The sequence below is a fragment of the Apodemus sylvaticus genome, chromosome 1, assembly GCF_947179515.1.
Source record: "Apodemus sylvaticus chromosome 1, mApoSyl1.1, whole genome shotgun sequence".
Classification (NCBI taxonomy): Eukaryota; Metazoa; Chordata; class Mammalia; order Rodentia; family Muridae; genus Apodemus; species Apodemus sylvaticus.
In genome coordinates this window covers 116943981-116957069 of record NC_067472.1, presented here as the reverse complement: position 1 = coordinate 116957069, position 13089 = coordinate 116943981, and the positions used below count along the sequence as shown (strand labels likewise).

The following is a 13089-nucleotide window of genomic DNA, read 5'->3' as shown; positions in this document are numbered from 1 at the left end:
AGCAAGGGGTAGCCTTATGATCTGTCCCAGATATAAACAAAAATGATAACCGAGTTATTGAGCATTATTCATCGGTCACTGTGCTAGATGATTTACACTGCAGGCATTACCTCGTGTACTGAAACCCGCTATGTGACAGGAGAACATGGGCTTCACTCAGAAATCGGCCTACCTCGTGGCCAGTTGGAGGCTCCTATTATTCTGACCAATCGAGTAACGAGTATATGGTTTGGGAAATCACCTGCTGAGAGATTCACTGGCCAAATGGGAAGCAGAGAGAAGGTGGACCCAACACAAAGTCCTTACTTTGTGGGTGAAAAAGGAGAGAAGCTGGATTGTAACACGGGTGGAAACATCTGCCGGTCCCCAGAGCGCGCTACGCAGAGCAAGAATGGGGTCTAAAAGAGTGAAGGATGCAGGGGAAGGGTGTCCCAGAACTGGGAAGGGGTGTCCCTGTGGCTAGTGCGCCTTCTTCGCTCAGGGTGCATAGGTCAAGCCTCTTCCCTCCCGCGCTCTCACCCTGCCAACCTTATTTAGAAACCGTGTCCCCGAGACAGGAAGGGCGGCGGGCCGAGAAGCACGGAGCGTCCCGGCCTCATTTCCTTTCGAATCCCCCTGTGGAATTTCATTTCGCACGGTGAGGAAATCGGAGCGCGAGCCCTTCGGCTGCTCTACTGCTCCGGGGCGCCTCCCCCAACGGGGCTGGAGACCCGCTGCTCCCGGCGCAGGTCGCGCGAAGCGCGGGGCGGGGTCGGGGGGGGGGGGCGGGCGCCAGCTCCACCGGCTAGGGGCGAACATTTCTGCGGACTCGCGCTGTACCAGGCACCAACTCTAAGCCTTTCAGGCTTTATCGCTAATCCTCCCAAGTCACTTTACGGATGAGGAACCTGACGCCGAGAGGTTGGGCAATTTGCTCAAGGTCACACAGCGAGGATTTAAAGCCACAATCTGTGTAAACCCCAAATACCGTGTTCTTTGTGTTCATTATTTTGCTTGATACAGAGGTGGCCACGGGGCCGGAGGTGACAGCTGTTAAGGGGAAGGACGTGAAAGGGGCATAGATGTGGGAGCACGTCTCACCTGAAAAAGGAGAGCAGGTTGGCTGGGCAGGAGCCACGGGGCTCCATCGACGCCTGGCCAAGGCGTGCAATGGATCCGGGTGGGAGGACGCCGAGCGCCGGGAAGCCAAGCGGGGCGGGGCGGCTCTGGAACGAGCCAGGGAGAGAGGATCAAGCCGCGGGCGGGGGCCTGACCCTTACTGCAGGAGAGGGGCCCCGCCCCTTCCCGCCCCCTCTGCCCAGGGGGGCCTTTCATTGGACAGCCGCGTTGTCCTTCCCGCCCCGCCCCCGCCCTGCGAACCTCCAGCGCCACAGAGCGCTGGGGTGGTGAGAACAGCGCGGCGTAGAGTGCAGGCGGGCTTCGCCGAAAAGCCGGACTCGGCCGGCGCCGGGTTCTGGGATCGCCGCCTGCAGCCATGACCCTAGCAGTCCATCCCTCGGCCCCGGCTCCGGACGTCTGATATCCCGTACAGTCTCGTACGGCTGCTGGAGAGGCGGCCGCTGCCCCCTCGTCGCCCTTGGCGCCTTACCTCATTCCCTATCCGGAGCTGGGAGCAGCGCGGCCACCGGCGCCCCTGTGCAAACTGGGGGTGTCTGCTAGAGCAGCCTCCGCCGCTGCTGCCCGCAGCTCTGGCCATGGCCTGGCGGGGCACAGGGCCGAGCGTCCGGGGGGCGCCTGGAGGCGTCAGACTCAGGCTGGGGTTGCTGCTGCAGTTGCTCCTGCTCCTGAGGCCGACACTGGGGTTCGGGGACGAGGAGGAGCGGCGCTGCGACCCCATCCGTATCGCCATGTGCCAGAACCTCGGCTACAACGTGACCAAGATGCCCAACTTAGTGGGACACGAGTTGCAGACAGACGCCGAGCTGCAGCTGACAACTTTCACGCCGCTCATCCAGTACGGCTGCTCCAGCCAGCTGCAGGTGGGTGCCCCTACCCCCATCCCTGGAGGACTCGGTAGACAGGGACTCTCAAACTCCTTCCTTGGAATCCCTGACAGATCGAGCTCCCTGCTCCCTTCCTAACTTGAGGGTACAATCCTGGAAAAGTGATTTCCAACCCGCACCCCACCCCCCACTTTTCTGTCCCTCTTGGAGACTGGAAGCCAAAACGTTGTGTAAGTCATCTGGCCCGCGAAAGAACCTATTCTTACACCCCGCCCTTCCGTTTTTCTCCCCTGCCCATGTCTAGCCAAGCCCCTAACCCCAGTGGAGTTGAGGGTTATCTTTGCCAAGGATTCCGGCAGGCAGCCGCCGCTGCTTGGTGGGCGAGTCCTGGCAGGGCAGCCGGTTGCACCTAAAACTTGGAAGGAGTGATAAAGAGACAGAACTTCGCCCTTCCAGGTCGCTTATCGACCTCCTTTCTGCCTGCATTTTGGGGTGTAGGTTACCAAATAAAACATCACTGCCTGTTTTGTGCAGAATGCCCAGCGGTTGTCCTGCACTTTTAGAGGTCATACAGGAAAGAGTGGTTAGGCTGGCCTGAGTTCTTTCTTGTCCTTAGCGTTGGAGGCAAGTTTAGTGTTTGGAGGGACTGAAAAAACTCCAGGAAGGTAGTTTGCATATTTGAAGAACTTCTTTTTTCTTTTCCCCTTTCTTTTTCTTTTTTTCTTTTTTCCTTTTCTTGGCAGTCATTAAGATGTTAAAACTTTGGTAATGGGTAATGATATAGAAATTCTTCCTACAATAATAAGTGAAAAGTAATTTGCATATGTAGCGTAGTTATAATTTCTCCTATACAGCCAACTCAATGGGAAGCGGACTGGAATGAACTTTTAAAAACTTACCACTAGTCCTCTTTTGGTCGGTGAGGCCGAGTGGCTTTAATAAAAAAAAAAAAATGGAGGTTAGAGTTGTCCAGGTTGAACGCTCAAGAAATCTATATTTCTGGCTGTAGCGAGATAAGAAACAGACATACAGTTTATTTACAGGCTCGGGTTTTTACATGGGTCGTTGTAAAAGCTGAATTGTGGTTTGGGGAAGATGGTTGGGATTAGACCTGTTGCTGGTGAAATATCCCTGTGGAAGTTCCAGGATTTCCAAACTAGGTTATAAAAGCTGAAGAAATGATTCTCTCATGCTCAGTTTGGAAACAACACATAGTTGACATCAGTGGCAATTTTGTTGGAGAAAAAGCTTTTGCAGGGATATATATTTTTAATTACATGTATCCTGGGGAGGCAGCCAAGCTGTTTTGAAAGACAAGACTGGATCCCTTTACATGCTGGAAAATAGTTACTTGTAACTCTAGACTTCATAGACAACATCTGTAAGGAGCCAAGGAGACTGTTTATCAATGCTGGAGGAATTGAGGACAGCAACTGGACTCACCCCTGCTGCTATTGCAATTTCAGGGACTTAACATTTACATCTTCCTATTGTGCTTCAGTATTAATCATTGAGGAATTGCTAGCCAAACAAATCCCTGAAGACCAAAGACCCCCGCCCCAACCCAAATTTCCTCATTGTGTCCAAAAATCTCAAATTAGTACATTTTTTCTGTTTAAATTTGGGATTGACTTTTTACAGTTAAAATGTAAATTATGGGAAAATAGAATGGTAACAGGATCTATATTTTAAGGTGACAGAGAAATTAGGATAAAAGTCAGGCACCCATCACCTAAGTGACTTTATTAGACTATCTAGGTCTCTCAAATGGGAGCTAGAAGAGAGCTATTGGAAGTTGCTTTTTAAAAGTTTATTTTCGTAAGGGTTGTGTGAAAAAAAGGTTATGTAATTCCTCAGACACGTTTTAGTTATTTCCTCATTTATGCTCCTGTGAAAAGGAGCACTAGGCCCCCAACTAAGGAAACTGTGTAAAAGTGATGGATTATTAGGCAGCAGTGTCTGGGGTCAGAGTAAACAGACATATTCCCAGTAGGCTGGCTTACAAATAGATACGGACACTGCCTGGAAGCATTCACTCAGCTCTGTGCTTTTGTCAAACCCACTCATTGTTTTCTTTGTTCCTGTCATTACTTTTCCAGTTCTTCCTTTGTTCGGTTTATGTGCCAATGTGCACAGAAAAGATCAACATCCCCATCGGCCCGTGCGGTGGCATGTGCCTTTCAGTCAAGAGACGATGTGAACCAGTCCTGAGAGAATTTGGGTTTGCCTGGCCGGACAGCCTAAACTGCAGCAGGTTCCCACCCCAGAATGACCACAACCACATGTGCATGGAAGGACCAGGCGATGAAGAGGTACCCTTGCCCCACAAAACTCCCATCCAGCCGGGGGAAGAGTGCCACTCAGTGGGAACCAATTCCGATCAGTACATCTGGGTGAAAAGGAGCCTCAACTGTGTTCTCAAGTGTGGCTATGATGCTGGCTTATATAGCCGCTCAGCTAAGGAGTTCACGGATATTTGGATGGCTGTGTGGGCCAGCCTCTGCTTCATCTCTACCACCTTCACTGTACTGACCTTCCTGATCGATTCATCCAGGTTTTCTTACCCTGAGCGCCCCATCATATTTCTCAGTATGTGCTATAATATTTATAGCATTGCTTATATTGTTCGGCTGACTGTAGGCCGGGAAAGGATATCCTGTGATTTTGAAGAGGCGGCAGAACCCGTTCTCATCCAAGAAGGACTTAAGAACACAGGATGTGCAATAATTTTCTTGCTGATGTACTTTTTTGGAATGGCCAGCTCCATTTGGTGGGTTATTCTGACACTCACTTGGTTTTTGGCAGCCGGACTCAAGTGGGGTCATGAAGCCATTGAAATGCACAGTTCTTATTTCCACATCGCGGCCTGGGCTATTCCCGCAGTGAAAACCATTGTCATCTTGATTATGAGACTGGTGGATGCTGATGAACTGACTGGCCTGTGCTATGTTGGGAGCCAAAACCTAGATGCCCTCACGGGCTTTGTGGTAGCCCCTCTCTTTACGTATTTGGTGATTGGAACTCTGTTCATTGCAGCAGGTTTGGTGGCCTTATTCAAAATTCGGTCCAATCTTCAAAAAGATGGGACAAAGACAGACAAGTTGGAAAGGCTAATGGTCAAGATCGGGGTCTTCTCAGTACTGTACACGGTTCCTGCAACCTGTGTGATTGCCTGTTATTTCTATGAAATCTCAAACTGGGCACTCTTTCGGTATTCTGCAGATGACTCAAACATGGCAGTCGAAATGTTGAAAATCTTTATGTCTTTGCTCGTGGGCATCACTTCAGGCATGTGGATTTGGTCCGCCAAAACTCTTCACACATGGCAAAAATGCTCTAACCGATTGGTGAATTCTGGGAAGGTAAAGAGAGAAAAAAGAGGGAATGGTTGGGTGAAGCCAGGCAAAGGCAATGAAACTGTGGTATAAAGCTAGGCAGCTTCCTCTTTCCTCGTTTTGAAGGAAATGATGCAGTGAATCTGTTTGAACAAACTAGAAACACTTCAGCACACACACACACACACACACACACACACACACACACGTCAGCCCACCACCCCTCACCCAACTCAGCATCAGAAAACCAATGATTTCCCTGCAGACTATGGAATGGTCCAAAATGGAAAAGCCAGTTAGAGGCTTTCAAAGCTGTGAAAAATGAAAATGTTGATCACTTTAGCAGGTCACAGCTTGGAGTCGGTGGAGGTCCAGCTTAGATTCCTGAAGTCTGGGGTGATGGTGTCTGCTCCTCCTGGGTGGGATTTCAGCTGTGAGGTGAGAACACGCAAGGAGAAAGATTAATTTTTAAAACTCTTCTAAATTTTAAATAGTAACTAGGTCTTGCAGATAGCAAAGTGATCTATAAACACTGGAAATGCTGGGTTGGGAGACGTGTTGCAGAGTTTTATAGTTTGGCTGGTCTAACATAAACATCTTCTGGCCTACACTGTCTGCTGTTTAGAACTCTGGAGCGCACTCCCAAGAGGTGGTGTCAAAATCCTTCAGTGCCTTTGTCGTAAAACAGAATTGTTTGAGCAAACAAAAGTACTGTACTAACACATGTAAGGTATCCAGTGGATTTCTCTCTCCTTAAATTTCAGCATCCCTAATTCTAGGCAGCCCCTGTTTTCTTCACTTTACACTAATGACTCAAAAAAAGTTATTTTTATAGGAATTTTTTTTTGCACTGCAGCATGCCTAATGAGAGGAAAAGGAAAGGTGATTCACTTTCTGACAATCACTTAATTCAGAGGAAAATGAGATTTGCTAAGTTGACTTACCTTACCGACCCCAGAGACCTATTGCATTAAGCAATGTGAAACAATTGGGACTTGAAATATTTTAGTTTGTGTGATTGCATCTAGGCAGACGCCAGTCTGGAAGAACTGAAATGCTAAATTTCTTGGCAACTTTGCATTCACACAGATTAACTGTGTAATTTGTGTGTGTCAATTACAATTAAAAGCACATTCTTGGACCATGACATAGTATACTCAATTGACTTTAAAACTGTGGTCAACTTGCATTCTTAGTGTGATAGTGCCTTCCCCCCCTGTAGCATAAGAATGTTATCAGAGTTTGGTCTACTTGCCACAGTGGAGACTTATTCAACTTTGCAAAGGCAACTAAGGACAGCAGATCCAACTTGGTGCATAATTGTTTCTTAGTAATAGGCAAAGGCTCCTTATAAGATTTCACTGGAGGCAGTGTGGCCTGGAGTATTTATATGATGCCTAATGAACCTCCAGAATGCCAGCCAGAAGCTGGATTGGTTAGCAGGGGATATGGTGTAGACTGAATGAAATGAGCTGCAAAGTCTAACAGCACGAGTCTTAATTGCCTTTGCTGGGGTATCCAAAGCCTTTAAAATGTATGATTTAAGTCTCTCACAAGGGGGTGCCCGCTAGCAACCTATCAAAAGTTGAAGTTCTTTTAAAATTGTGACTGGCCTTTTCCTTAACCTGCCTTAGGCCTTTTAATCACCAGATCTTGGGGACAAACCATTATACATGTCACAGGTTGCTCTCCTTGTATTTCATGCCTGTCTGCTTCTACAACTGCAGTTATTTATTGATTCGTGCTTTTAGTAGAAGAGCTCTTAAGGTTTGTCCAATCATACTTTGTGGAGAAACATTTCACGTGCTCCAAATCCCAAATAGGTGTTCAAATTCTGGAAATGTAAATTTTTAAAAATTGGGGATTCTCTGTCTCTCTGTCTCTCTGTCTCTCTCTGTCTCTCTCTGTCTCTCTCTCTCTCTCTGTCTCTCTCTCTCTCTCTGTTTGAGCTTTGTTTCTAACTACATTTTCTCTCCACACCCTTTTTTGCAAGTTCTGTAGCTGTCTTATATCAAGATGCATGTAAGGCCCATTGTATGTTTAGAAAGGAGCGTCTTGGGGCTTGTGTGATAGAGACACCCCCCCCCCCCCGCCCCGGACCTGGGTGGCCCCTGGTGATTTACACAGCCTGAGAACCTAGACTGGACTAGGGCGTAAGGCTCCAGGAGCATGAGAACTGATCCATGGAAGGGCCAATTTAACTCCTGAAGGAGCTGCCTATGAAAGGCGAAATGGACACACCCGGCGCTGCTTGCAGATGGTTCCCAGAGCTGTCCAGGGCCCTGGAGTGTGCACCCAAGGGCAGCTTCTGCCCTTACTCACGCTCTGCTTTGGTGTCTTGGGAGTTGTGCAGTGACTCTGGCACAGGAAAGGGATGAAGAGTAAGGCAGTAGCTGGCTAGCTTTGCTGTGCAGGCTTCGTAATGCACTTCTCTACCAAGACTGCACCCTCCAAAGAGCAAGCAGTAGGTGCTGGGCCCGTGTCAACAATAGCCGTGACAGCAGCAAGCCTTTGGTGAAACCGGCCACCTGCATTCGGAATTCTAGGGCTAGTGTACTGACAATTTTTCTATCTTCCAGGGCAATTTGCCTTTCCAGGGGAAGTTATGTTTGAGCAAAGGGGCCTGGCAGTTCAGACTGGTTTAAAAAGTCTTAACAACGCCACAGAGTTGTCCGGTCTTCCCTTTCCTCTCTCAGATGGGGGAGAATGATTCCAGTTTCCAGGAAACAAGCTGGATGGCTAAGGAGTCTCTTAACCAATGCTGCCTTCAAGCAGCTGTAATGACTTCTTCTCATCATCCCCACAAATCTCTTCCCAGGTCTCTCTATCTCTTCAGTGATTTCTTCTAAATTAATGACAGAAAGCCCCAGCTTTGGTTCATGACAATCTCCATATAAACTCCCTAGGAAAACAGAGTAGCCCCAAGGACGAGCTCCAGCATCTCCTGTGGCTTTGGAGATGGCAGGGGCAGCGTTTGGCTTGCTCCATGGGACTTACACAGGCATATTTGAGGACAGCAGCATGCTGAGGGGAAAGTGGGGTTTGTTTTCCTTCCTCTGAGATCTGGAATAAGTACATGTGATTGTAATTTTCAAAAAAAGTCCTCAAGTTCCAGATATTCTACTAAGCATAACTAAGAGGCCTCTGTCCAGCCTCTTTGATAATCTCCTTGGTCTTGCATCGTAAAAGCCAAGCCATAGGGCAGAGGGTTGCTGAGTAGGGTAGAAGTGGTCAGAGCCACCTGGCTGAGCCACTCAGCTGATCATATCTTTCTTCCTTTACGGCGACCCATTTCCTGGTTGCTGAGATGGCTGCTGAGCTGGCGTGGTGCCCAGAGGCCTGAAACAAGGGACAGGTGACATTATTTCCTAAGAGTTCCCTTTCCGTCATTTTCTCACTTGTACCCTAACCTTTGTATCCCTAAAGCCAGAACCTGAGACTTATCATTATCCAGTTCTGATCTGTGGTTCTATTTAACCCTTCAGGCTGTGTCCCCAGCCCTTCGCTCACAGAATTTAGTATCTTTGGTACTGAGTGCAAAGTTGGGACATGGGACACCAAAATGAAGTTGACATCTTTAGTCTTCAAAGAGCAGGCCCAGTTGAAAGAGATCTCACCCATGTGATGTATCTACTAAGGGTCCCAATAGTGGCAGTTAGGAAGGGAAACCAAGAGGGCACAGACTTCGGCAGGTAGTGCTCAATGTGTAAATTCCATCCTGAAGCAGACGGCAGTGGAGAGAGTTGCTGTCCCTGCCAGTCATGATGAGCTGCCCTCCCTGCTCCCCCGGATGTGAGCAATGGTCTTTGTCTCCTTGTTGTATTTGACCTCAGAGTTCCTGTCTGAATTTGCAGTATGTCTGTCAAAGGACCCAGGTTATCATTTTACCTTTGCCAAGGTCAAAGATCTTGGAACTCCTGCGGGAGCATTTTGCTCTTACAAGTGATCAGATACTGGATCCCCAAGTCATCGATTTTGTCCGGTTGGCTCCTGGATAGAGTGCTCTGTTCCTGGTTTTTGCCATGCAGTCCATGCAGCAAATGGCACCGTACCAAGAGGAGGGATATCAGGTCCCCACCCCACTCCGACACACTTCTTCCCCTAAAAAATCACATTTGTCCTCATAGTCGTCGGCGTCGTCACTTGTGTTTGCATTTCATTTGCCTTGTTTCCCTCCTATGCAGCGCTCAGTTCCTTGTAGTGGCCCAAGCAGTTGGTAAACAGTCTGTCTGGAATCCTGAGTGAGCGACAGCCTCACAGCGCTTGTGCCTGCCGCATCTCCCAGAATATTCAGCTAATGACCAGTGTCATCCCAGAAAGCTGAAACAGGGTGACAGCAGCTCTGCCCCACAAAGGTTAGGTCCATCTCTCCTCCCAGGCTGTGCACATTTCAAAACCCTGAGAGTTTAACAGGCTGAGGCCTTGACTTGACTGTGGCTGTGGGGAGAGGTAAGCTATTTTTCTAGCGCTTCCCTAGTGGGACATCCAGACACGTGTGAGTTTCTTCTACCTCACAGAGATGGTGTGAGGCTATAGAGAGCCTCAGGATGAGGCCCCTTGGCTCTTCCTAAGAAAGGTGAACTAAAATAATAATCCCAGTCTGGGAGAAGATAAGCTACAGTCAGAGCTGTTCTGTGCAGCAGTTTTCCAGTTGCTCTCTGCCTTTTGCTTTGGTCTCCAAGCCTCTCACTAGCTCCAGAAACACGGAGGCAACCGGGGGACATTCAGATGACAATGTAGAGGTACCAGGCAAACCCCCGCTATTCATGCTCTGAACAAATTGCTGACTTTCCAAGGAAATAGATCCCTTTTTTAAGGATGTATAAAAGTGTGTCTGCATTGATGTCTGTACTGTAAATTTCTAATTTATCACTGTATTAAAAAAACTTGCTATTTAATTTTTGTATTAAAGGAAAATAAAGTTTTGTTTATTAACTGGTGTGTGGTTTGTTGTGCTTTTTGAAGGTGTGTGACAGTCCCTGGGAAGCATATATGCCCAGCACTGAGGACAAGAGGGATCACGTTGTTTGGCAAATTGAGAAAGGCTCTTTGGCTCATGCTGTTTTACCTTGTGGGATTTTCTCCTGGGTCATCAAACCCTCCCAATCTAAGGTCAGCGAAAGCAAGTAGATCACATGTTGCTTTGGACATAGCTGTAGTCCTCAAGCTGTTACCCCAATGATGCCCTTCCCTCCCTTGGTATTTCCAAGAGTGCTCATCTTTGCTTTTGAAGTTTAAAAACACATTTCTTATTGCTGCTGGAGCTCCAAATCTCTTACACCATGGTTCTGTTTCGAGTATATCTCATCCTTCCAGGGTGGAGGGTCATTTTGGGCTAATTTTCTGAGGCGGGTGGTCTCTATCCCTTTATCCAGAAAAGTTTTTGGGCTAGGCAGCTGTGTGAGCATTGGAGGGGAGGTGTAGCTGGGAATGCTTGCCCAGCACGTGTGAGACTGGGCTTGATATTCAACACTGCAAAACCAAACCAAACCAGCAGGACATTGTCATCATATCCAGAACTACAGAGCACACAGAAAACAGGACAGCCACTGATGTCACTGCTGACATCATCCTTCTCGCTTTGCTTTAACTGCTTGTCGCCTTTTAGCTCCATTCGAATACCACCCTTCTTGGGGGCGGATAAAACGCCCTGCACAAGCATTGGTAATATTACTCCCCTTATCTGCAGATTTCTGTTATAACTTTATCTCAAACCCACATGAAGGAAGACATGTAATTTAAATTCTCTTTCCCTGTAAGTCACGCTGTGCTTCTCATTCCATTACCCACTTATTAAGTAGTTATGAAGTCAAGGGAAAGCCAACACAATCTGGAACGAGTTCACACTAATCCCTTGCACTTGTAGAAACACTTTCTAATAGAAAATCCTGTGTATGACTTTGTTTTATTCCCAGGGTATTTCCAAAGTAAGTAGGGCAAGCGTTGCTTGTAGAAGGAGAAGCCAAGACTTTCAGAGGGTGAGAGTAACCCAGTGGGGCGGACAGATGGCCAGAGGGTCTCCTGTCTGGGACTTGGGATTTTGTTTTTCTTCCACCTGGCATTTTGTCTCATTTTATATTCCTGTGTCCCCTCAAAAGATGTGTTGAAGTCCTGATCCTGGATATCTGTGAGTATCACCTTATTTGGAAAGGGAGGTCTTCGTAGATGCAATTAAATGAAAAGAAGCTCATATTACATTAGATGTGTATCTTAACCCCATAACTGTTGCCTGTCAAACAGAGATACACTCCGGCACAGGCACAGAGGGAAATTCCACATATTTAAAGAGTTTGAAGTTCTGTAGCTATAGGTCAAGAACGAAACATTAAAGTTTGCTAGAGGCTTCCTGAAGCAAGAAGGAGGAAGTCGTGAAGGATACTTCTGGGAGCTTCCAGAAGGAGTCATTGACCTCAGGTTTCTAGTTTCCAAACCTGTATGAGAATGAGTTTCTGTTATTTTTGATTTGCCAGTAGAGATTACTTGCTATGGAGACCTTAGGGAACTGAAACGAACTGTCCTTTGAGGTCATTAATGTACACGGTTCACAGAGACTATGTGAAGACTGGCAGGCGTCCTTCTGAATAACGAGTCCTGCCTATGAGCTTCTGTTTCTCAGGGATTATAAAGCATAATCACTACAGTAAATAATTTTATCCATAAACTGGACACCTCTAGAGTAAACTCCATGATCCTTGACACTCAGCTGGTTTAAAACGAACTTGGCTGACCTCCCACCCACCTACCCCCAGTGGGAGATCTGCTCACAGGGCCAAGACCCTAGCTGGAATTCAGGCTAAGGATTTCCAGCATTTCTGTGCTGAGAACTGAGTTTTGCCTTTCCCATTTTTAGCCTTCACATGCGATCATAATTTTAAAGTTGAGCTGACTCTTGACCAAAGAGGTCAGCTTCAGCCTCCTGTTTTTGGAGGTTCTGTGCACAGAAATAAACTACACTGGGAGAAGGGCTCAAACTTTTTAGCTTTCCTTCTCAAAGCAGCAAAGTTGGTAGAATTGGGAGGATATACCCAATGTTCTGCAAATGTGTTGGCTCTGCAGAGATTTAATCCAAACTGCTGCAACAATTGACCTAGCCATCACCTGAGATTCCTAGAGAGCTCTCTGCCTTCAGGTTCTTTCACCCCGAGGTCATGAGAGGCACGGCCAATTGATCAGCAGCTCCTCATGGCAAAGGACTGACATCCCCATGATGAGAAGAGACAACACCCACCGTGTGAATTACATTTCACTGCCCATCAGTTTAGTGAGTTCCGCTAGCCTCCCAACAAAAATGCTGTCCCCAATGAGAGGGAAATTTTAAATACTTCCTCTGGGGATTCCTAGTCTGGGGGTGGAAGGAAAGAATGAAGGAAATGGCAATAAAAATTAAAAAAAAAGATCACAAATTTTGCTACAGTGCCTAAGCATGGTATCGACCAACAAACTGAGCATAAGGCTCAAAAGAGAGCAAATTGTTAACTTTACATAGATGATAACAAGGAGACCGGGACTAGGACTTCTGGGAGGAATGGGGTTTCCAAGAGCTATGAGAGATGTAAAAGAGGGTGGGATCAGAGAACAAGAGCCTTGAAGGTGGGTGTGCATTCCTGGAAGCCATCACTGCTGGCAATAGGCAGTCTCTCTGGACAAGGTGTCGCTCCCAGTTTCATTTTCCTGTGGGAATCTCTGCTAGATGCAAACAGGAGGGGAGTGGGCGGTGAAGGAACTGCAGAAAAGGCTGTGTTTGCCTCTGGTGTTTACTAATCCTGACAGATTAAGTTTCTCTTTCCAAAGGTTAGCTTTCTGGAACCATT

At 47.5% G+C, this 13089-nt stretch overlaps 1 protein-coding gene across 1 annotated transcript; it reads left to right on the top strand.

Annotated features, from left to right (window-relative positions):
* The first annotated feature begins 1485 nt into the window (after positions 1-1485).
* On the top strand, positions 1486-10213 carry Fzd4 (frizzled class receptor 4). Its single transcript, XM_052159099.1, has 2 exons — positions 1486-1979; positions 4043-10213. Exons 1-2 carry the CDS (start codon positions 1695-1697, stop codon positions 5369-5371), a joined length of 1614 nt encoding a protein of 537 aa, XP_052015059.1. The 5' UTR covers positions 1486-1694; the 3' UTR covers positions 5372-10213.
* Positions 10214-13089: the final 2876 nt, after the last annotated feature.

Coding starts and splice junctions, on each gene's coding strand:
- Fzd4 (XM_052159099.1), top strand. CDS start 1,695: ATGGCCTGGCGGGGCACAGGGCCGAGCGTCCGGGGGGCGCCTGGAGGC. Junction 1,980..4,042: donor GCTGCTCCAGCCAGCTGCAG/GTGGGTGCCCCT, acceptor TTACTTTTCCAG/TTCTTCCTTTGTTCGGTTTA.